This window comes from Prionailurus viverrinus, chromosome E3 (genome assembly GCF_022837055.1).
Source record: "Prionailurus viverrinus isolate Anna chromosome E3, UM_Priviv_1.0, whole genome shotgun sequence".
Classification (NCBI taxonomy): Eukaryota; Metazoa; Chordata; class Mammalia; order Carnivora; family Felidae; genus Prionailurus; species Prionailurus viverrinus.
This window is the reverse complement of record NC_062576.1, coordinates 17,334,860-17,357,731: the sequence shown is the minus strand read 5'-3', so window position 1 is coordinate 17,357,731 and position 22,872 is coordinate 17,334,860. Positions and strand designations below refer to the sequence as shown.

Sequence of the window (22,872 nt, the reverse complement as noted above, 5' to 3'; positions counted from 1 at the left end):
TTTATCTCAATTAAAAAAAGCTATTCTGAGAAAAAGAGCAATCAATGAAATTTACCATAACAGCAGACTTAAAGAAGAAAAAAAAATCTTAATAGATACAGAAAAAGAATTTGACAAAATATAACATTCACTCATGATGTTTAGTTCTCAGCAAACTAGGAACTAACATTTTTTGAGTTTTGTAAAAAAAAGTACAGCGAGCATCACACTAAAAAATAAAAGAGAACTTTTCCCCCCTAAAATTGGAAATAAGAATATTCACCTTCATAAGTAAGTAAATGAATAAAGAAAGAAAAGAAAAGAAAAGAAAAGAATATTCACTTTTACCACTCCTATTCAGTCTTGTACTGACAGATGTAACCAGTGCAACAAGACAAGAAAAAGGGGAAAAAAAGCATACAGAGTGGAAAGGAAAAAAATAAAACTGTCTTATTTGCGGATTACCTGTTGCATGGAAAATCCTAAAGAATCTACAAAAAAAAGCTCCTATAATTAATAAGCTATTTCATTAAGTCATACAGAGAAAGACAAATACCATATGTTTTCATTCTTATGTGGATCCTGAGAATCTTACCAGAAGTCCATGGGGGAGGGGAAGAAAACAAAAAAGAGGTTAGAGAGGGAGAGAGCCAAAACATAAGAGACTCTTAAAAACTGAGAACAAACTGAGGGTTGATGGAGGGTGGGAGGGAGGGGAGGATGGGTGATGGGTAGTGAGGAGGGCACTTTTTGGGATGAGCACTGGGTGTTGTATGGAAACCAATTTGACAATAAATTTCATATTAAAAAATAAGCTATTTCAGTAAGTTCTTAGGTTACAAGATGAATATATAAAAATCATTTGCATTTCTATACTACCAATGAACATTTGGAAATTTATTTTTTATTTTTATTAACTTGTTTTATTTTTTATTTTTTAAAATTTACATCCAAATTAGTTTGCATATAGTGCAACAATGATTTCAGGAGTAGATTCATTAGTGCCCCTTACCCATTTAGCCCATTCCCCCTCCCACAACCCCTCCAGCAACCCTCAGTTTGTTCTCCATATTTATGAGTCTCTTCTCTTTTGTCTCCCTCCCTGTTTTTATATTATTTTTGTTTTTCTTCCCTTATGTTCATCTGTTTTGTCTCTTAAAGTCCTCATATGAATGAAGTCATATGATTTTTGTCTTTCTCTGACTAATTTCACTTAGTCGTAATACCCTCCAGTTCCATCCACGTAGTTGCAAATGACAAGATTTCATTCTTTTTGATTGCTCCATTGTACATATATACTCCATTGTACATATATACCACATCTTCTTTATCCATTTATCCATCGATGGACATTGGGCTCTTTCCATATTGGGCTATTGTTGATAGTACTGCTATAAACATGGGGGTTCATGTGTCCCTTCGAAACAGCACACCTGTATCCCTTGGATAAATGCCTAGTAGTGAAATTGCTGGGTCATAGGGTAGTTCTATTTTTAGTTTTTTGAGGAACTTCCATACTGATTTTTAGAGTGGCTGCACCACCTTGCATTCCCACCAACAATGCAAAAGAGATCCTTTTTCTCCGCATCCTCGCCAACATCTGTTGTTGCCTGAGTTGTTAATGTTAGCCATTCTGACAGGTGTAAGGTGATATCTCATTGTGGTTTTGATTTGTATTTCCCTGATGATGAGTGATGTTGAGCATTTTTTCATGTGTCGGTTGGCCATCTGGATGTCTTCTTTGGAGAAGTGTCTATTCATGTCTTTTGCCCATTTCTTCACTGGATATTTGTTTTTTGGGTGTTGAGTTTGATAAGTTCTTTGTAGATTTTGGATACTAACCCTTTATCTGATATGTCGTTTGCAAATATCTTCTCTCATTCTGTCGGTTGCCTTTTAGTTTTTCTGATTGTTTCCTTCGCTGTGCAGAAGCTTTTGATTTTGATAAGGTCCCAGTAGTTCATTTTTGCTTTTGTTTCCCTTGCCTCCAGAGACGTGTTGAGTAAGAAGTTGCTGCAGCCAAGATCAAAGAGGTTTTTGCCTGCTTTATCCTCGAGGATTTTGATGGCTTTCTATCTTACATTGAGGTCTTTCATCCATTTTGAGTTTATTTTTGTGTATGGTGTAAGAAAGTGGTCCAGGTTCATTTTTCTGCATGTCACTGTCCTGTTTTCCCAGCCCCACTTGTTGAAGAGACTGTCTTTATTCTCTTGGATATTCTTTCCTGCTTTGTCAGAGATTAGTTGGCCATACATTTGTGGGTCCATTTCTGGGTTCTCTATTCTGTTCCATTGATCTGAGTGTCCGTTCTTGTGCCAGTACCATACTGTCTTGATGATTACAGCTTTGTAGTATAGCTTGAAGTCTGGGATTGTGATGCCTCCTGCTTTGGTTTTCTTTTTCAAGATTGCTTTGGCTATTTGGAGTCTTTTCTGGTTCCATACAAATTTTAGGATTATTTGTTCTAGCTCTGTGAAGAATGCTAGTATTATTTTGATAGGGATTGCCTTGAATATGTAGATTGCTTTGGGTAGTATCGACATTTTAACAATATTTGTTCTTCGTATGCAGGAGCATGGAATCCTTTTCCATTTCTTTGTGTCTTCTTCAATTTCTTTCATAAACTTTCTTTCAGTGTATAGATTTTTCACCTCTTTGGTTAGATTTATTCCTAGGTATTTTATGGTTTTTTGTGCAACTGTAAATGGGATTGATTCCTTGATTTCTCTTTCTGTTGCTTCATTGTTTGTGTATAGGAATGCAACCAATTTCAGTGCGTTGATTTTATATCCTGCAACTTTGATGAATTCATGAATCAGTTCTAGCAGTTTTTTGGTGGAATATTTTGGGTTTTCCATATAGAGTATCATGTCATCTGTGAAGAGTGGATGTTTGACCTCCTCCTGGCTGATTTGGACGCCTTTTATTTCTTTGTGCTTTCTGATTGCAGAGGCTAAGACTTCCAATACTATGTTGAATAACAGTGGCGAGAGTGGACATCCCTGTCTTGTTCCTGACCTTAAGGGGAAAGTTCTCAGTTTTTCCCCATTGAGGATGATATTAGCGTTGGGTCATTCATATATGGCTTTTATGATCTTGAGGTATGCTCCTTCTATCCCTGCTTTCTTGAGGGGTTTTATCAAGAAAGGATGCTGTATTTTGTTAAAAGCTTTTTCTTTATCTATTCAGAGGATCATATGGTTTTTGTCCTTTCTTTTATTGATGTGATGAATCACATTAATTGTTTTGTGGATATCGAACCAGCCCTGCATCCCAGGTATAAATCCCACTTGGTCGTGGTGAACATATTTTTTAAATGTATTGTTGTATTTGGTTGGCGAATACCTTGTTGAGGATTTTTGCATCCATGTTCATCAGGGAAATTGGTCTATAGTTCTCCTTTGTAGTGGGGTGTCTGTCTGGTTTTGGAATCAAGGTAATTCTGACTTCATAGAAAGAGTTTGGAAGTTTTCCTTCTGTTTCTATTTTTTGGAAGAGCTTCAAGAGAATAGGTGTTAACTCTTTCTTAAATGTTTGGTAGAATTCCCCTGGAAAGCCATCTGGCCCTGGACTCTTGTTTTTTGGCAAATTTTTGATTACTAATTCGATTTCCTTACTGGTTATGGGTGTGTTCAAATTTTCTATTTCTTACTGTTTCAGTTTTGGTAGTGTATATGTTTCTAGGAATTTGTACATTTCTTCCAGATTGCCCATTTTATTGGCATATAATTGCTCATAATATTCTCTTATTATTGTTTTTATTTCTGCTGTGTTGGTTGTGATCTCTCCTCTTTTATTCTTGATTTTATTTATTTGGGTCCTTTCCTTTTTCTTTTTGATCAAAGTGGCTAGTGGCTTATCAATTTTGTTAATTCTTTCAAAGAACCAGCTTCTGGTTTCACTGATCTGTTCTACTGTTTTTTCGATTTCGATAGCATTAATTTCTGCTCTGATCTTTATTATTTCCTGTCTTCTGCTGGTTTGGGGTTTTATTTGCTGTTCATTTTCCAGCTCCTTAAGGCGTAAGGTTAGGTTGTGTATCTGAGATCTTTCTTCCTTCTTTAGGAAGGCCTGGATTGCTATATACTTTCCTCATATGACCGCCTTGCTGTGTCCCAGAGATTTTGGGTGGTGGTGTCATCATTTTCATTGACTTCCATATACTGTTTAATTTCCTCTTTAACTTCTTGGTTAGCCCATTCATTATTTAGTAGGATGTTCTTCAGTCTCCAAGTATTTGTTACCTTTCCAAATTTTTTCTTGTGGTTGATTTCAAGTTTCATAGCATTGTGGTCTGAAAATATTCACCATATGATCTCGATCTTTTTGTAGTTACTTAGGGCTGATTCGTGTCCCAGTATATGGTCTATTCTGGAGAAAGTTCCAAGTGCACTGGAGCAGAATGTATATTCTACTGCTTTGGGAAGAAATGTTCTGAATATATCTGTTAAGTCCGTCTGGTCCAGTGTGTCATCCAAAGCCATTGTTTCCTTGTTGATTTTTTGATTACATGATCTGTCCATTGCTATGAGTGGGGTGTTGAAGTCTCCTACTATTATGGTATTACTATTGATGAGTTTCTTTATGTTTGTGATTCATTGATTTATATATTTGGGTGCCTCCACATTTGGCACATAAATGTTTACAATTGTTAGGTCTTCTTGGTGGATAGACCCCTTGATTATGATAAAATGTCCTTCTGCATCTCTAGATGCAGATTCTAGATTGTCTGATACAAGTATGGCTACTCTGGCTTTTTTTGTTGACCATTAGCATGATAGATGGTTCTCCATCCCCTTATTTTCAATCTGAAGGTGTCTTTAGGTCTAAAGTGGGTCTTGGAAACAGCATATAGATGGATCTGGTTTTATTATCCATTCTGTTACCCTATATCGTTTGATTGGAGCATTGAGTCCATTGACATTTAGAATGAGTACTGAAATATATGAATTTATTGCCATTATGATGCTTGTAGAGTTGGAGTTTCTGGTGGTGTTTTCTGGTCCTTTCTAAACTTTGTTGCTTTTGGTATTTATTTATTTATTTCTCTATCATCTATCTATGGTTTTTTTTCCATCTTTTCTCCCCTCAGAGAGTCCCCCTTAAAATTTCTTGCGGGGCTGGTTTAGTGGTTACAATCTCCTTTAACTTTTGTTTGTCTGGGGAACTTTTTATCTCTCCTTCTATTTTGAATGACAGCCTTGCTGGATAAAGAATTCTTGGCTGCATGTTTTTTTTGATTCAACACATTGAATATATCCTGCCACTCCTTTCTGGCCTGCCAAGTTTCTGGGGATAGGTCTGCTGCAAACCTGATCTGTTTCCCTTGTAGGTTAGGGACTTTTTTTCCCTTGCTGCTTTCATGATTCTCTCCTTGCCTGAGTATTTTGTGAATTTGACTATGATATGCCTTTTTGATGGTCGGTTTTTGTTGAATCTAATGGGAGTCCTCTGTGCTTCCTGGATTTTGAGGTTTGTGTCTTTCCCCAGGTTAGGAAAGTTTTCTGCTATTATTTGCTCACATAACCCTTCTACTGCTATTTCTTTCTCTTCCTCTTCTAGGACCCCTATGATTCTGATGTTGTTACTTTTTAATGAGTCACTGATTTCTCTAATTCTTTTTTTTTTCAACGTTTATTTATTTTTGGGACAGAGAGAGACAGAGCATGAATGGGGGAGGGGCAGAGAGAGAGGGAGACACAGAACCGGAAACAGGCTCCAGGCTCTGAGCCATCAGCCCAGAGCCTGACGCGGGGCTCGAACTCACGGACCGCGAGATTGTGACCTGGCTGAAGTCAGACGCTTAACCGACTGCGCCACCCAGGCGCCCCAATTTCTCTAATTCTTAAATCATACTCTTCTGCCTTAATCTCCTTCTTTTTTTCTACTTCATTATTCCCTGTAAGTTTGTCTTCTGTATTGCTGGTTCTCTGTTCTGCCTCATCCATCCTTGGCGCCACTGCATCCATCCATGATTGCAGCTCAGTTATAGCATTTTTAATTTCATTCTATTTTTTTTTACTCATTTTATCTCCACGGAAAGGGATTCTAATCTATTTTTGACACCATCTAGTATTCTTATTATCGTGATTGTAAATTCTAGTTCAGACATTTTGCATGTATCTGTGTTGGTTAAATCCCTGGCTGTTGTTTCTTCATGCTCTTTCTTTTGGGGTGAATTCCTTCATTTTGTCATTTTGAATGGAGAAAATGAATTAATGAGGTAGAAAAATTAAAATAAAAAAATTAAAGTTAAAAATATTAAAATTAAAAAATTAAAACACGCACACACACACACACACAAATATAATAAATGATGCTAGATCCTAGGTGTGTTTTGGTCTGGGTGTTGACAGTGGTTTGACAGATTAGAGAAAAAAAGTGAGGGGAAGGAAATCGTTTGAGAATTTGAAAAAATGAATACAGTGAAGTATGCTAAAATGAGATGATGGGAGTAAAATGGAATTTGAAAAAATTTACACAAAAGTAAAGAATATAGTAGGAAAAAATTAAACAAAAACATTTTTAATAAGTAAAAATGAAAATGAAATTTTCTCTTTATGTATTCAAGAAAAAGAAAAGAAACAAAAAAGAAAAAAGAGAAAAAAATCATTTGAAAATTTGAAAAAGTGAGTACACTGTAGTAGACTAAAATAAAATGATGGAAGTAAAATAGAATTTGAGAAAACTTACATAAAAACAAAAAAATATAGTAAAAAATTAAATAAAAATATTTTTAATAGAAATTGAAAATAAAAATGAATTTTTTCTCTTTATTCAAGAAAAAGAATAGTGTAAAAGAGAAAAAACAAAGAAAAAGAAAGAAAGAAAATTGAACAGATGGACCTACTAACAGATTGAAATAGGACTGATATTACTTTGTTTTCCCCTATACATTAGACCATGTAGCGCTTTATAGTCCATAAACTAAGCAGGCGGTGAGACTTGTGTTCTTGAAGAGTGAGGTTGACCCAGTTGGGCGGGACTCAGTGTAACATCTCCATTCTCCATTAGATGGCGCTGCTAGCCTACTGGGGTGGATTGGTGTTCATGCGTGGGAGCGGTGAAAATGGCATAACCCAGCTACCCAGTCTCTAGTATGGGAACTCTGTTCTCTCTGATTAGCAATCGCATGCCATTAATCATTATGGAAATGCAAATTAAAACCACAATGAGATACTACTACATACCTATTAGAATGATTAACATAAGGAAATAAATTGGTAATACCAAGTACCGGCAAGGGTATGCAATAACTAAAACATTGCCATCTGAATGAAAAATGGCATGCCTACTTTGGAACCAGTTTGTCAATATCTTATAAAGTTCAATATGCAGTTACCATATTAGTAATCCCACTTTTAGGTATTTATGTAAGAGAAATAAAAAGAGATGTATACATGAAAAACTGTATGTGAATGTTTCTACTGGTGGTATTCATAATTGCCAAAAACTAGAAACAATCCAAGTGTCCCTCAACTGGAAAATGAATCAACAAACTGTGGTACATCCATACAATGGAATATCAGAAATACTGGAAATTTAAAGGAATGGACTACTGATAGAACAACATGACTACATCTTAAATGCTTTATTATACGTGAAAGGAGCCAGACGTGAAAGGTTACATACTATATAATGGCATATATATAACATTCTGGAAAAGCCAAAACTATAGGGACAGAAAATCGAGCAGTGGTTGCCAGGAGTTGGTGTTTGAAGGAAGTGGTTGATTACAGTAGGGTATGAGGGAATATTTTAGGAGTGGTGAAACTTATATATTTGATCATTGGTGGTGGTTACATGACTTTATGTGTTTTCAAAACTTATAAAACTATACTAAAAATGCTGAAATAGGCGTGTCTGGGTGGCTCAGTTGGTTAAGTGTCAGAGTCTTGATTTCAGCTCAGGTCATGATCCCAGGGTTGTGGGATCGAGCTTCATGTTGGGCTCCTCGCTGAGTGTGGAGCCTGGTTAAGCTTCTCTCTGTCTCTCTTCCTCTGCCCTTCTCCCCTGCTTGTGTTTTCTCTCTCTTAAAAAAAAAAAGCTTGAACTTTATTGTATGCCAGTTATACCCTAATCAACTTAACCTAAAGACAAAAAAATCCTATTGACTCTTTAGGTTAAAGCTTAAATGCCTTTATTGGGACATTAGTGAGGTCTCCTTCAATTGTGTGTGGGGCAGAAATCAGATTGCAGTGAGTCATGTGTGACGTCCCCTGCACTTTTCCTTCCTAGAACTTGCCCCCGTTTGAAATTGCTAAATACTCCTCCCTGTTTATCTGTTACTATTTCCCTCTGCTCCACTCTGCTGTACTGAGAGCTCTGGAGGAACTGTTTTTCCACTACACAGACTTATGCTCAGCAAATAGCAAATACTTGCTGTTGAATGAATGAATGAATGAATGAATAAAAGGATGAATCTTGTTGATGAATTCTACATATTGACATTAAACATATTTTTTTAGAACATACTTTAAAAATTATTTTAAAAGATAGACAGTACTTCTCAATATCATGCAAAAAAAATCCTGTAGCAATAGTTATTTTTAATCTAAGCCAGTTGATTCCTTACTAGCAGGACAGTCAGCTTTGAATTTTTTATCCCCATCCCCACCCACAGAGATTTACAATATATTGCAAAGATATCCTGTGTGCTCTTCCAGGCTTTTCTGTGTAGTTTCCAATCCAACTTCTTCTTTGCTATATTAATCATCTCCTTGGAACACCATTTGGGGTAAATCCTCAGCCAATGCCCATCAACTCTATATTTTTCTCTAGCTAGCAGTACACTCAAATGAGAATTTGAATCATATGGAAGATCACATCTGCTCCAAAGGGCTTTCCCTGGCTGAAATTATTTTTCTTCACAGGAAGAAAACACTCACACTTTGATTTTGGTGGCAAGAGATATATGTGTGATCCTGGACTCATCTCTTTCAGATTGGCTCCTACTTTGGGGCCTCCCTCTGCTCTGTGGACATGGACAAAGATGGCAGCTCTGACCTGGTCCTTATTGGGGCCCCCCATTACTATGAGCCGACAAGGGGGGGCCAGGTGTCTGTGTGCCCCTTGCCTCGGGGGGTGAGTAGCTGATGGGGTCTGGGCTGGGTGGGGCCTGGGCATGAGCTGGGAGTTGCCCAGGTTGGGACCTGACACTGTTTTTGTTCAGCAGAGGGCTAGATGGCAGTGTGAGACTGTTCTCCATGGGGTTCAGGGCCACCCTTGGGGCCGTTTTGGGGCAGCCCTGACAGCGCTGGGAGATGTGAATGGAGACAAGCTGACAGATGTGGCCATTGGGGCCCCAGGAGAGCAGGAGAACCGGGGTGCTGTTTACCTATTTCATGGAACCTCAAGACCGGGCATTAGCCCTTCCCACAGCCAGGTGAGGCCAGGTCACTGTCCCTGTCATGACAGTAGCCTCTTTGCTGATATGTACTTTTCTTTCTTTCTTTCTTTCTTTCTTTCTTTCTTTCTTCTTTCTTTCCTTGTTTGTTTCTTTCTCTCTCTCTTCCTTGGTGTCCTTCCTTTCTTTTTTAACATTTATTTATTTTTGAGAGAGAGAGACAGTGAAAAGTGGGGGGAGAGGCAGAGAGAGAGAGGAGGACAGAAAATCCCAAGCAGGCTCTGCACTGTCAGCATAGAGCCCCATGCTTGGCTTGAACTCATGAACCATGAGATCATGACCTGAGACGAAGTCTGGCACTCAACCGACTGAGTCACCCAGGTGCCCCTCTGTCTCTTTCTTAAAATTTTTAAAAATGTTTTATTTATTCTTGAGAGGGGGGAGGGGCATAGAGAGGGAGACACAGAATCCAAAGCAGGCTCTAGACTCTGAGCCGTCAGCACAGAGCCCAACACAGGGGTCAAACCCACAAACCGTGACATAATGACCGAAGTCGGGCACTTAACTGAGTTACACAGGTGCCCCTTTCCCTTTCTAATTAAGCATCCTCAGAGCTGCCAGATCAATTCTCCCAGTACTGGATTTTTAGAATCTTCAAAAATAATAACACACTTCATAGAAATTCTTACCACAACTATAGGAGGTGCATGGGGGCACAATCACCCCCTCTTCACAGATGAGGAGATTAAGGCTCAGAGGTGGTAAGTGGTTGGCTGGGAGTGTTGGGATGCAGGCTTTCCTTTCTTCTGAATCTCAATCTTGGTAGAGTGACCAGTAGTCCTGGTTTGCTCAGATCTGTCCCAGTTTTAGTGCTCAAAGTCTTGAATCTCAGGAAACCCCTACAGTTGGTCACCCTATAGGACTACATGTTCATGGGTTGGTGACCTATACAGCCACACAGAAGGGCCCTGCACTTGGTTTAATGCTCTGTTCATGCTGTCTTGAAATTCTTAATTTTGAACAGGGTGTTCTGCATTTTGTTTGTTTTTTTGTTTTTTGTTTTTTGTTTTGGTACTGGGTCCTGCAAATTATGTAGTCCATCTTGATGGTTGGTCACCTGAAATCTTGGTCACCACAACTGGTTTCCTCTCTAAAATGGCTCCTTGCTTCTTGCTAGATGGAGCCCACTGTTTGGAGGGATCCCAGAGTCTGGTTCTCTCCCATCACTGCCAGCTGAGACCATCTGGTCTTCTACCCTTGGATCTCTGACTTTTTTCCAGCCTTACCTTTTTCTTATGTTCTTTTTCTCTCTGTCCCCCATCGCTTCTACCAAATCCCTCACACCAGAGTTTCAATCATATGAACGCATTAAAATTACTTGAAGGCCTTGGGACACCTAGATGGCTCAGTTGGCTAAGTGTCCGACTTCAGTTCAGGTCATGATCTCACGGTTTGTGGGTTCAAGCCCTGCATTGGTCTCTGTGTTGACAGCTCAGAGCTTGGAGACTGCTTTGGATTATGTGTCTCCCTCTCTCTCTCTGCCCCTCCCTCATTCATGCTCTGTCTCTGTCTCTCAAAAAAAAAATAAACAGTAAAAAAATAAAATTACTTTAAGGTCTTAAAAGGCACAGATGCCTGGGCTCTGCTAATAAGAGCTCCAGTTTAATTGGTCTGGGGCAGTGTGCCAGCTATCAGTAGAGTTTTCCAGCACTATTTAGAAAAATTTCAAATTCACAACAAAGTGAAGGAATTGTACAATGAACACCCATATATTTACAACCTAGAATCTACAATGAACATTTGACTAAATTTATGTTATCACAGATCAAACCTTTTATTCATCCTACTTCTATCCATCAATCAGTCCATCTTGTTGTTTTAAACTACTTTTTTAAAAAAGTTTTTGTTTAGAGAGAAAGGGTGTGTGTGCACATGAGCAGGAGAAGGGCAGAGAGAAAGAGAGAGAGAGAATCCCAAGCAGGCTCTGTGCTGTCAGCATGGAGCCTGACATGGGGTTTGAACTCACAAATTAGGAGATCATGACCTGAGCCAAAACCAAGAGTCATATGCTTAACTGACTAAGCCACCCAGTGCCATTGTCCATCTTATTTTTAATGAATTTTAAAATTCTAATTCAAAATAAGTTGCAATGCCCCTAAATAGTTCAGTATGTTTATCATTAACTAGAATTCAATATTTGCTTACTGTTGTTTTTAGGATAAAGTTTACAGACAGGAAACGTGCAAATCCTTTGCCACTCAGTGATTTTGATAAATGCATACACATGTGTAACCCACACCCTTATCAAGATATAGAACATAATCACCACTCCAAAAAGTTCCCTCCTGCCCCTTTCCAGTTAATTTCTGACCCCACTCCATTCCAGAGGAAAGCACTGTCCTGATTATTTTCCACCATGAGTTTTGCCCATTCTAGAATTTCATATAAATGGAATAGAATGAGATGCAGGCCCCAGTATTTTTAAGACACTTGTTAGTTGCTGCCAGGGATAAGAAGCACTGCCTAACCCACTTCTCTCTGCACCAGGGAGCCTTTTTCTACACACAATTGTATGAATATTGCAATTAGGCCTCTTTTCACTGACACCTGTTGCTTCTCTGTGTCAATGCAGTGTGAAGGCTCTGATTTTACTTTATTTTATTATAAAACCTTGACATGCTCGTATAAATTTATTAATCTAAAGTAAACAGTGAAAGCCCTAGTTCCCTCTCCTTATCTGCATCATAACTCACTTTGCAAAGGAAAACAAAGGTAAGGGGAGGGTGCTTTATATGTACACACACACACACACACACACACACCCCACAGACCCAGGAATTAAAAACAAATGCCAAAAGGATTATCCTCTCCTTTTCTACTGTTTACTATCTTATCCTTTTCTACTGTATGTATTTTTTTACTTGCTTTTTTTTTTATGATTGAGGATAGTATTGGTAGTGTTTGGATAAGTAAATATGCTGTGGATCTCCCAACTGTGTAATTTTACTTTATAGCTAATGACAAAACAAAACTTCCTCCAAACAGAATACAATAAATTTTTCTCAAAAAACGTTGAGGTATAATATACATACACTAAACACATAAATCTTAAGTGATGAATTTTCACATATCTGTGAACCCAAGTAAGCACCATTTAGATTTAGATATAGCATATACCCAGCATCCCATGCTTCCTCATCCTTCCTTTCCGTTAACAAAATTTGTAAAAAGTGTGGTAAAATATATATTACATAAAAGTTTTCATTTTAACCATTTTAAGTGTAAAATTCAGTGGCATTAAGTACATGACAAGATGACTTTTAAATTTTCTTTTTATTTGGTTGTTATTCTTTCAGTGTTATTCTTGCACATAGATTAAAGAGTAAAAATTGTTCTTATATCTCATTATGAAAAATAACAATCACCACACTCACACTGCAACTTCCTCTTCATTTTCCCTTCTCTTGAGGAAACTTTATTTCAGATTTTTCAATTATTGTCTATACTCCCCAATAAGATGATTATTTTGCTGCTTCTTGACTTTTATTTTAGCATTGACTTCCCTCTATGAGAGGTGAGCTCTCTTTCAGAGGGCTTGCCCCCTTGGCCCTTTCACCTCTTTGCCCCATTCCTTACATTTATATGAGAATTTTGGTAGATTGATATTCAGTTGTTTGCATTATTTTGACATGTCAATGATATTAGGTGAGTCAAATAGCATGCTATGTCACTTCTTTCCTTTTTTTAAAAGTTTTTTTTAGATGTTTCATCATTTTGAGAGAGAGAGAGAGAGAGAGAGAACATGAGCAGGGGAGGGGCAGAAGGAGAGGGAGAGAGAATGTCAAACAGGCTCCACATGGTCACCACAGAGCCTGGCGTGGGGTTCAGTCCCACGAACTGTGAGATCTTGACCTGAGCCAAAATCAAGTGTTGGACATTCAACCACCCAGGTGCCCCTGTAATTTCTTTCCTGTAAAACTTTGTCCTGGAAAACCTACGTGATTGATGGAAACTTTGGGTGTCATCTCAAGGCTGTGGTCTAAAGCTGAATGGTTTCCCTAATTCCCTGAGAAGTTATAAGAGATGAGACTTGAGTGGAACCCAGACAATCTGTCCTCTTGGGTCATTCTGGATAACCGAGTTACACACTTCCCTATTCTTTCCCACTCCCTTTCTCTCCTCTTTTCTACCTTCAGCGGATTGAAGGCTCCCAGCTCTCCCCCACACTACAATATTTTGGTCAGTCACTGAGTGGGGGCCAGGACCTCACAATGGATGGACTGGTGGACCTGGCTATCGGAGCCCAAGGCCATGCACTGCTGCTTAGGTAAGAAATTCTTTTATAGCACACCAAATATCTTCCCTTTCAGGAGTGGCTTTGCTGTCTGAAGGCCCCTGATGGTCCTCTGGTGTCCCTACAGATCCCAGCCTGTGCTGAGACTTGAGGTGACCATGGAGTTCACACCCAAAGAAGTGGCAAGGAATGTGTTTGAATGTCGTGCAAAGGTGGTGAAAGGTCAGACTGCTGGGGAGGTTAGAGTTTGCCTTCGTGTCCGCAAGAATACACGGGACAGGCTAAGAGAAGGTGAGGCTGGGTAGGTAAGTCTGAAAGGTTTAAATAACTGGAGATATTGATGGGTGTCCCAGTGCAGTCTTCCCAGCCTTCTGGCAGTCCAGAGCAAACTTCCACAGGCTTCTACAGCCTTTTCGAAGCTTGGCTGGAGTGAGAAGACAGTTCCCTGACTGGGTACAGAGGCCCAGAAAACCTCACCAGAAGTGAGCATGTGGCACTCCTTTATTCTCTCAGTTCTCCAGAGAAACAATGGCCCCACATATGTGAAATAACCAGGATTTTTTTTAAGTCAAGAGATAACTCATTTAAAGGGCAGGTTGAGTTGATGAAGCTAAACACAAGTTCAGAAAACATTTAGGCATGGCATTTTATCACAACTAACTTGACTTTCTCCTTGTCTCTAATCTGAAAGAATGGCATTGTGCTGGGTGTGGGGGAATTATGATGGTACTAGAGAGAAATGAGGGAATAAAATTAGGTTTCTAACAGTAATCTTACTAGGCTGAGGAGACAGCTTTCATGGCTAGACATTAATATAAAAGTGTTGGAGAGTAGAGAATCATGTAGAAGGTGCCCCCAAACCTACACATAAATTCCTGTCAAGTCATAGGCTGACTTCATCAGCAATGTATGTCTAGATCAATACTCTAAGAAACTCAGTAGAAGACAGCAGCCAAAGAGTTGTATAGAAGTTCAGCTCCCTAGTGCTGGGGAAACAGAAATTTGAGAGGGGTATTGGTAAGCAACTTGGTCTTTCTATTGGAACAATGTGTATTCAGACCAGCAACTAAGAGAAACAATAGACAATAGAAATAGACCCACAGGTGATTCAGAAATTGGAGTTATTAGGAATCTAAAAAACAACTACAGTTAATATCTTCAAGAAAAAAAGAGAAAATGATGGAGAACTTCAGAAAAGACCTGGAATTCATAAAATAGAGTAAAATGGAAACTATAGAACTGAAAAATACCCTGACTTAAATTAAAAATTCAATAAATAGATTTGATAGTAGGTTCAAAGTGGAACAAAGAATTAGTGAACTGGAAGGTAAATCAATTGAGAGTATTTAGATTAACACACCCAGAGAAAAGAGGATGAAAAATACAGAAAAAAATCGTAAGACATATGGAGCATGGTGAAAAATTTAATAAACGTAATTTGAAATTGAAAGAAGAGAGAGAATAAGAAAGAAGCAACAAAATAGAGGGAAAATTTTTTCTTTTTTTATTTAAATTTATTTACTTATTTTGAGAGAGAGAGAGAGAGAGGGAGAGAGAGAGAGAGAGAGAGACAGAGAGAGCACAAGCAGGGGGAGAGGCAGAGAGGAGAGAGAGAATCCCAAGCAGACTCCAAGCTGTCAGTATAAGCCTGAAGTGGGGCTCATGTGAAATCATGACCTGAGTCAAAATCAAGAGTTATACCCTTAACTGAATGAGCCACCCAGGGTTCCCAGTAACAATTTTTTTTAAACTGATGAAAGACATCAAGATTCTCTGCCAAAACAAAGCAAGATAAATATAAAGGAAACCATACCATAGTACATTATACCTATGTATATGACATACATTGTACCATTCCAAGGCACAAATTACTGAATGCCAATGACAAAGAGAAAGAAGTTAAACGCAACCAGAAAAATATACTTAGTTTTCTAGTGTGTAACAGAATAGCTACTATTTTTTGAGTACTTTCTGTGTGGCAGGACTGTGATAAATGCTTTATAGACACTATTTCATTTCATTTTCACCACTGAGAAGGTACAATTATCTTCCTCAACTTAAAAATAAAGAATGGACAGGGTGCCTGGGTGGCTCAGTCGGTTAAGCATCCAACTCTTGACTTGGGCTCAGGTCATGATATCAAGGTTTGTGAGTTCGAACCAGCTGGCTCTGTGCTGACAGCATGGAACCTGCTTCGTATTCTCTCTCTCCCTCTCTCTGCCCCTCCCTTGTGTTCTCTCTCTCTCTTAAAAAAATAAGGAATGGAGACTCAAAGAGGTCAGGTAGCATGCCCAAAGTAGAGCTGGGCCTCAAACTCATGCTTGTCTGACTCCAAAGCTGGGATCCTCACTACCATGCTGCCCTGCCCCTTCAGGAGAGATTCAGAGCAACATCACATATGACTTGGCTCTGGAGCCAACTCTCCCACATCCCCGAGTTGTCTTTGATGAGACAAAGAACAGCACACGCAGACAGACAAGAATCTTGAGGCTGAATCAAGAATGTGAGACCCTAAAGCTACTGTTACCGGTGAGCAAGGGTTGGCCACACTACTGGGTCCTCCATGCATGGGGTGGGTTTGGGAATCTAAGGAGGGCAAACCCTCAAACCCCCTACTATCTCTCAGTATTGTGTAGAGGATTCAGTGAACCCCATCATCCTGCACTTCAACTTCTCTCTGGTGGGGAAACCCTTGTCCTTATTCGGGAACCTCCAGCCAGTGCTGGCTGTGGATGCTCAGAGACTCTTCACAGCTTCGGTGAGTTCTGGAGTTGGGGTCCTTCAGGGTCATGGAAGACACCAGAGGCCAAGATTGTTGAAGAACATTTTATTTCATTTCACATAATTTTATTTCAATATTTTATTTTATTTTGACTTAAATTTTAGTTAACATACAGTGCAATATTTGTTTCAGGAGTAGAATTGAGTGATTCATCACTTACATACAACATCCAGTGCTCATCACAACAAGTTCCCTCCTTAATACCCATGATCCTTCTAGTCCATCTCCCACTCACTTCCCTCCATCAACCCTCAGTTTATTCTCTGTCATTAAGATTGTCTTGTGATTTGTTTCCCTCTCTTCTCTCCCTATCCCCTTCCCATATGCTCATCTGTTTTTTTTAAGTTCCACATATAAGTGAAATCATATGGTATTTGTCTTTCTCTGATTGACCTATTTTACTTAGCATAATACACTCTAGCTCAATATTTTATTGTTTCATTTTATTCTTTCCTTTTCTTTCATCATACTTTATTTTTTTGTAGTTTCCTTTTGAGCAGAATTGTGGCAGTGACAACATTTGCCATGATGACCTCAGCATCACCTTCACTTTTATGGGGTGAGTTTCTTTTCCTCACTGCTACCTGAAAACCTGCACCACAACCTGGTGCTCTGTTCTGGCCTCTGAGGGAGCCTGGAACAGAGCAGCTGCTTTGGAGGTGTTTGTGTGGTTGCCCCATCCACTGTCTTCTCTCTCCGAGAGTCTGTGCCACCAGAGTAGACTTGCCACATGGAGGGCCTCAGCGTCTCACGGCCTGGCTTGTTCTTTCCACAGTCTGGATACCCTGGTGGTGGGTGGTCCCCGAGACCTGAATGTGACATTGACTGTGAGAAACCAGGGAGAGGACTCCTACAGGACTCAAGTTACCTTCTTCTACCCACCTGGCCTGTCCTATAGGAGGATGTCAGTGACTCAGGTAGTCAAATCCTTCTCAGGCTCTGACTTTGCTTTCCTTGTCCCCACAGGTTCTGGTTCACATCACCATCTCTGTCTCCCTTGCCTTCCAGAAGCAGCGCTCACAGCGACCATGGCGCCTGACTTGTGAGTCTGAAGACTCCACCAATGGGCCCGAGGCTTTGAAGAATAGCAGCTGCAACATAAGCCACCCCATCTTCCCAAACTACTCAGAGGTCAGGCTGCTGTCCCCCTCTCCCTTTCTCTTTTGTCTTTTTCTGAATTCTTTTCTTATTTTTTAAAAGTAGAGGCTCCTTTTTTGTTTTGAAAAATAGCTTTACTGAGATACAATTCGTATACAAATTCACACCTATTTCAAGCAGACAATTGGGTGGGTTTTTAGTATGTTCACAGAGTTACATATTCATCACCATGATCAACTTTAGAATATTTTATTACCTCGAGAAAAGACGCTGCTCTCCTCAGCCATCAATTCTAGTCCTCTCATTTCTCCAAGCCCTAGGCAACCACTAATGTATTTTCTGTCTCTAGGTTCACCTATTCTGGACACTTCTCATGTATATTTGCAGCATCTATCAATATTTTATTTCTTTTTACTGTTGCATAGTATCCTGTTGTATGGAAGCACCACATTTTATTTATCCATTCTTTAGTTGATAGACATTTAAGTTGTTTCTTCTATTCTTTTCACTGTCTCTCCTCTCTCTAACTCCAGATCACCTTTAATATCACATTTGGTGTGGAATCTGATGCTTTCTTTGGAAACAGACTACTACTCAAGGCCAATGTGACCAGGTGTGCTGTGCCTATCTTACCCCCTTTGAGGCCCCAACCCCCTGCCCAGGATGGACCACTGCCCTCTCCCCACTGGTTCTCTCCTCAGCTTAGTCAGTTATTTATTCATTCATTCAATAAATACCAACTGAGCACTCACCATGTGCCAGGCATTGTGCCAAGTGCTGGTGAGACAGTGATGGACAAGACAGCTGTGGTTCCTGCCCTTACAGAGATTATAATTTAGTGGAAATATACACAGGAAATCTCTCTGTTTCCCTTTAGTGAGAACAACACAACTAAGACCAACAAAACTGAATTCCAACTGGAGTTGCCTGTGAAATACACTGTCTTCGTGGTGGTCACCAGGTACTGGATTCTAGGGCTTTAGCTCTGCCTTTACCATTATGCTGGACATGACCCATTGTGTATTTGTGTGTGTGAGTCTATGCACATGAGTGCCTGTGTATATGTGTTTATATGTGCCTGGGAGTGTATTTGTGCCTGTGTGCATATGTGTGTGTGTAACCCAAGCTAGCACATCCTGTGTGTCTGACACACATCCCCCCCTGCTTACTGCCCCACTGGCACCTTCTCAGGACAGCATTACCCATGTACTTGTTCACTCCCTTACATACTTAGCCCAAGACTCTTTATCAGGACACCTCTGATGTCCTGAAACCTCCTGTACTTTCTTCTTTCTCCCATCAGCCATGAAGTCTCCACCAAATACCTCAGCTTCATAGCCTCAGAGAAGACCAGCCACAGTATAAAGCACCAGTATGAGGTGGGGAGCTGAGAAGGATGACAGGGAGGGAAATCAATGTGCTGGGAATGCAATAATGGGAAATAATGATGGGATACATGCCTCAGGTGCCTACTATGTTCTGGGCTCTGTTCCAAGTTTACTTTCACCCTATACACACAGAACCACACACACAGACACACACACACACACACACACCTCATTTTATCCTTACAATGAGTCTTTGAAGGAGGCACTATCATTATCTCCAGTTCACAGATGGAGAAACTGAGGCTCAGAGAAGTTAACAGAACATGGCCACAGTGTCCCCACTAGTAAGTGGAAGAGACACCACTTATTACCAACCTATCTGGGTCTTGAATGTGTGTTTAAGTGCTACAATTTGCTGCATCCCAGAAAGCATCAAGACGCAGGCTGCTTGGGTCTGTGAGGCCTTATTTAAGTGTACTGGGGTGTCAGGAGTGGGAAGACTGATTCTGGTTGCTGGTGTAAGTGGAAAGGCCAGAGCTCTGAAGTCCACTGCCTTCTTCCCACTGTGCAGGTCAACAACTTGGGACAGAGGAGCCTCCCCATCATTGTGGTCCTCTGGGTGCCTATCAAGCTGAACCAGGTGGCTGTGTGGGACAACCTCCAAGTCACCTTTTCCCAGGTAAGCCCAGCTGGGCTTGAGAAGTGTCCTAACTCCTCCCTCCGTAGCCCTTGTCTTTCCTAAAATCTCTGTTTTATTTTGGAGAGACTTTGACCTTCTCCTGGACTTAGGCCATTTCAGCTTCCTTAAGCCTGGATTCACAAGCCCTCATTTCTCTCTATTCTCATGGTGTCTCTTTTCCTCAGAACCTCTCCAGAACATGCAACACCACGGAGAATTCTCCCCCTCTCTCTGACTTCATGGCAGAGCTTAAGAGGGCCCCAGTGGTGGTAAGAATAAGCCAGACCCAGCACTGTCCCCTTGTTGATGCTCAATACCATCTGTCAACTGAGTGGGCTGGGTGCATGAGCATTTTTGCATCCAATTTCTTTAGTCACTTCTCCCCTTTCTTCCCTTCCCCAGAACTGCTCCATTGCTGTCTGCCAGAGAATCCAGTGTGACATCCCATCCTTCAGCATCCAGGAAAAAGTCAACATTACCCTCCAAGGCAAACTCTCATTTGACTGGTATATCAAGGTATGTGAGGGACAGGACTCAGCTGGGCATGGACATGATATTTCAGAGGGCCCATGGGTCCAGATTCAATCTACTCTCTCCTGTAGACTTCAGCAAACTACCTTCAGGTTGTGACCACGGCAGAGGTCTTGTATGATGATTCGAAGTTTGCCCTGCTTCCAGGACAGGAGGCATTTCTGAGGGCCCAGGTATCTATCTTTGGCACAGAGGGACTATTGGAGGTAGGAGCTGAGGCTGGGCTTGTGGAGATCTCTGGGTAAAGAGCTAGAAAGAGACAGAGGAGGAGGAGTGGGAGGAGGAGTGAAGGCAGAGGGAGGGGCCAGTCATTGGGTTAAGTGGGGGCAGAAGGTCTGACTGGGGAACCCCCTAGAAATTTGGGGTTCCCCTGATGTACCCTCCCTCCCCCTGCTACAGATAGAAACCAAAGTGGAGCCAAATGAAGTGCACAACCCTGTACCACTTATAGTGGGCAGCTCAGTGGGGGGGCTGGTGCTTCTGGCCCTCATCACCGCTGGACTGTACAAGGTATCCCCTCTTCCTGTTTGCTCTCCTCTATCCTCACTGCTTCTTACTCAGCAGCTCATTATTGGGTTCAACTCACACCAAGTCACAGAGTCTCAGTTTCTTCAGCTATGAAATGAGAATATAAATAATACTTTGTGAAGGTAATTGGGTTAATATATATGTAGTGTACTTAGAATGGTCCCTGGTACAGAATGACCACTATGTAAGGATTAATCCTTCTCCTTGTATGTTTTATTTATTTTCACTTTCCTGACTCTAACATCAAAGCCATCTCTTTCTCTGCCCCACTTTCCCCAGGTCTCTTTACACTCTGTCACATTATTCTTTGTGCCTCCTGGCCCCTATGTCTCCCCTCCTGTTCTGCATGGCCTTCACCACTTCCCTGACTTTGGTGGCCCTTACTCCTCTGTCTTTGCCTCCACAGCTTGGCTTCTTCAAACGGCAGTACAAGGACATGATGAGTGAAGCTGGTCCCAATGCCCAGCCCCAGTAACAGCTCCTTCCCCATTGAGTGGCCTCTCCTGCAGCAAGTAGGATTGTGGTTAGACCAGCATGCAGGTCCCCAGGCTGTTGGGCAGACTCCGCTATTAGGAGAGTGGGGTGGTAACATCTCAGTCGAAAAAGAACTGCTTGGGTTTCCATTCATGTGTGTGTGTGTTTGTGCAAGTGTGTGTGAAAGCATGTGCATGAGTTGTGTGTGTGACTCAGATGTCTTTTGCATGGGGATGAGTGCTGTCAGTACAACCTCTCAGGCAGAAGAGAATTGCTTAGGCTTCTTTGTGTGTGGGTGAAGGTGCCATTGGGCCTTCCTCTTGACAGAAGTGATGGCAGATTTTGTGGGTGAAGATAAAGGGAAATGTAACAGATCTTGTTCCTGCTGAAGGAAGCAAGACCTTCTTTCATGGGTGAGGACACATATCTGCAGGATGCTTTGCAGCTGGATCAAGACCACATGGAGGAGCTGTGATGGAGCCAGGATCTGATTAGCCACCAGGAGCCTGTCCACTCATTCCATTCCATACTAGAGCTACATAAGGTCCAATGAGCAATGGTGCACCTCCTTTTATGTATGCATTTACTTATTATTTTAATATTACTTTTATTTTTTGGAAGGGTAAACCCATCGACAGAACAAAAATCAAAAGTTGTCCAAGCATGAATGATGAAAATTTTCCCTTCCATCCTGGTCCCTCTAGCCATTCAAGTCCTTCCTAAGGGGTTATAAGGTTATGTGTTTTGGGGTCTTCTTCACAAAGATTTTAAGCATATGCAAACACACACACATAAGCTTTTTTACACAAATGGTAATAGGTGTTATTTATACTGTTTTGCATCTTGCTTTATTTATCAATATGGCTTAGATGTTTTATATCAAGACAAAGTATTTTTTTTCATTCTTTTTTACAGCTGTGTAGTATCCCATTGTATGGAAAGATCATGATGTATTTAACCAGTTTCTTTTCGGTATATTATTTCCAACCTCTCGCAACTACAAACAATGATGAATTAATAAATTGAATATATGTAATTTTTGCATATGTGTAAAGATAATTTATAGGATATATTCTCAGAAGTTTGGGTTCTCCCAGAAACAAATTCAAGATAAGAATTTGAGTGAAAGAAGTTTATTTAACAGTGGCCCCAAGAAATAGGGGAGGGATGTGAGCTGGGAAGGAAAGTCATCCAGGAAAGTCATCCATTTTCAAGAGGGACCACTCTGAACCCTTGGAGCATAACCCTACTGGGATTTCTGGGAGACAGTGTAGAATGCACACCTCAACATTGCCCCACTTGAAGACAGAAGGAGATGAAATAGTTGACCTTTGAACAACGCGGAGGTTAGGGGCACTGACCCCTCACACAGTTGAAAATCCATGTATGACTTTTGACTCCCCAAAAACTTAATTACTAAGTCTTACTGACATAACATAAATAGTCAACACATAATTTACATATTGTATGTATTATATTGTATTATTTTATGTATTCTTATAATAAAGTAAGCTAGAGAAAAGAAAATGTTATTAAGAAAATCACAAGGAAGGGGTGCCTGGCTGGTTCAATCAGTAGAGCATGAGACTCCTGACCTTAGGGTCATGAGTCCAAGTTCTATGTTGGGCATGGAGCCTATTTAAAATAAAAATTAAAAAAAAATTTAAGAAAAAGAAAATCATAATGAATAGAAAATACATTTACAGTACTATATGTATCTTCATTGGAAAAAATCCACATAAAAGTGGACCTGTGCAATTCAAACCTGTGTTGTTCAAGAGAACTGTCCACCAATTCTGCAGTTATTGGCTGAGGTCTGCTCTTGGTGGGGAA

At 40.4% G+C, this 22,872-nt stretch overlaps 1 protein-coding gene across 4 annotated transcripts in view; it reads left to right on the top strand.

Moving 5' to 3' along the window:
- ITGAM (integrin subunit alpha M) overlaps positions 1-22,075 on the top strand; it is a 44,183-nt gene extending 22,108 nt beyond the window's left edge. For 3 of the 4 annotated variants that reach the window (XM_047839112.1, XM_047839110.1, XM_047839114.1), the window contains 18 exons: positions 8,923-9,063; positions 9,152-9,364; positions 13,522-13,652; positions 13,747-13,910; positions 15,994-16,148; positions 16,246-16,377; positions 16,887-16,960; positions 17,177-17,318; positions 17,410-17,532; positions 18,033-18,112; positions 18,377-18,460; positions 18,803-18,878; positions 19,399-19,506; positions 19,692-19,775; positions 19,909-20,022; positions 20,109-20,210; positions 20,437-20,547; positions 20,972-22,075. In XM_047839112.1, coding sequence (XP_047695068.1) covers positions 8,923-9,063; positions 9,152-9,364; positions 13,522-13,652; positions 13,747-13,910; positions 15,994-16,148; positions 16,246-16,377; positions 16,887-16,960; positions 17,177-17,318; positions 17,410-17,532; positions 18,033-18,112; positions 18,377-18,460; positions 18,803-18,878; positions 19,399-19,506; positions 19,692-19,775; positions 19,909-20,022; positions 20,109-20,210; positions 20,437-20,547; positions 20,972-21,040 — 2,103 coding nt within the window. In that variant the 3' untranslated portion in view covers positions 21,041-22,075. The remainder of the gene's footprint in view (positions 1-8,922; positions 9,064-9,151; positions 9,365-13,521; positions 13,653-13,746; positions 13,911-15,993; positions 16,149-16,245; positions 16,378-16,886; positions 16,961-17,176; positions 17,319-17,409; positions 17,533-18,032; positions 18,113-18,376; positions 18,461-18,802; positions 18,879-19,398; positions 19,507-19,691; positions 19,776-19,908; positions 20,023-20,108; positions 20,211-20,436; positions 20,548-20,971) is intronic. The other variant, XM_047839111.1, reaches the window with a different exon arrangement.
- Positions 22,076-22,872: the final 797 nt, after the last annotated feature.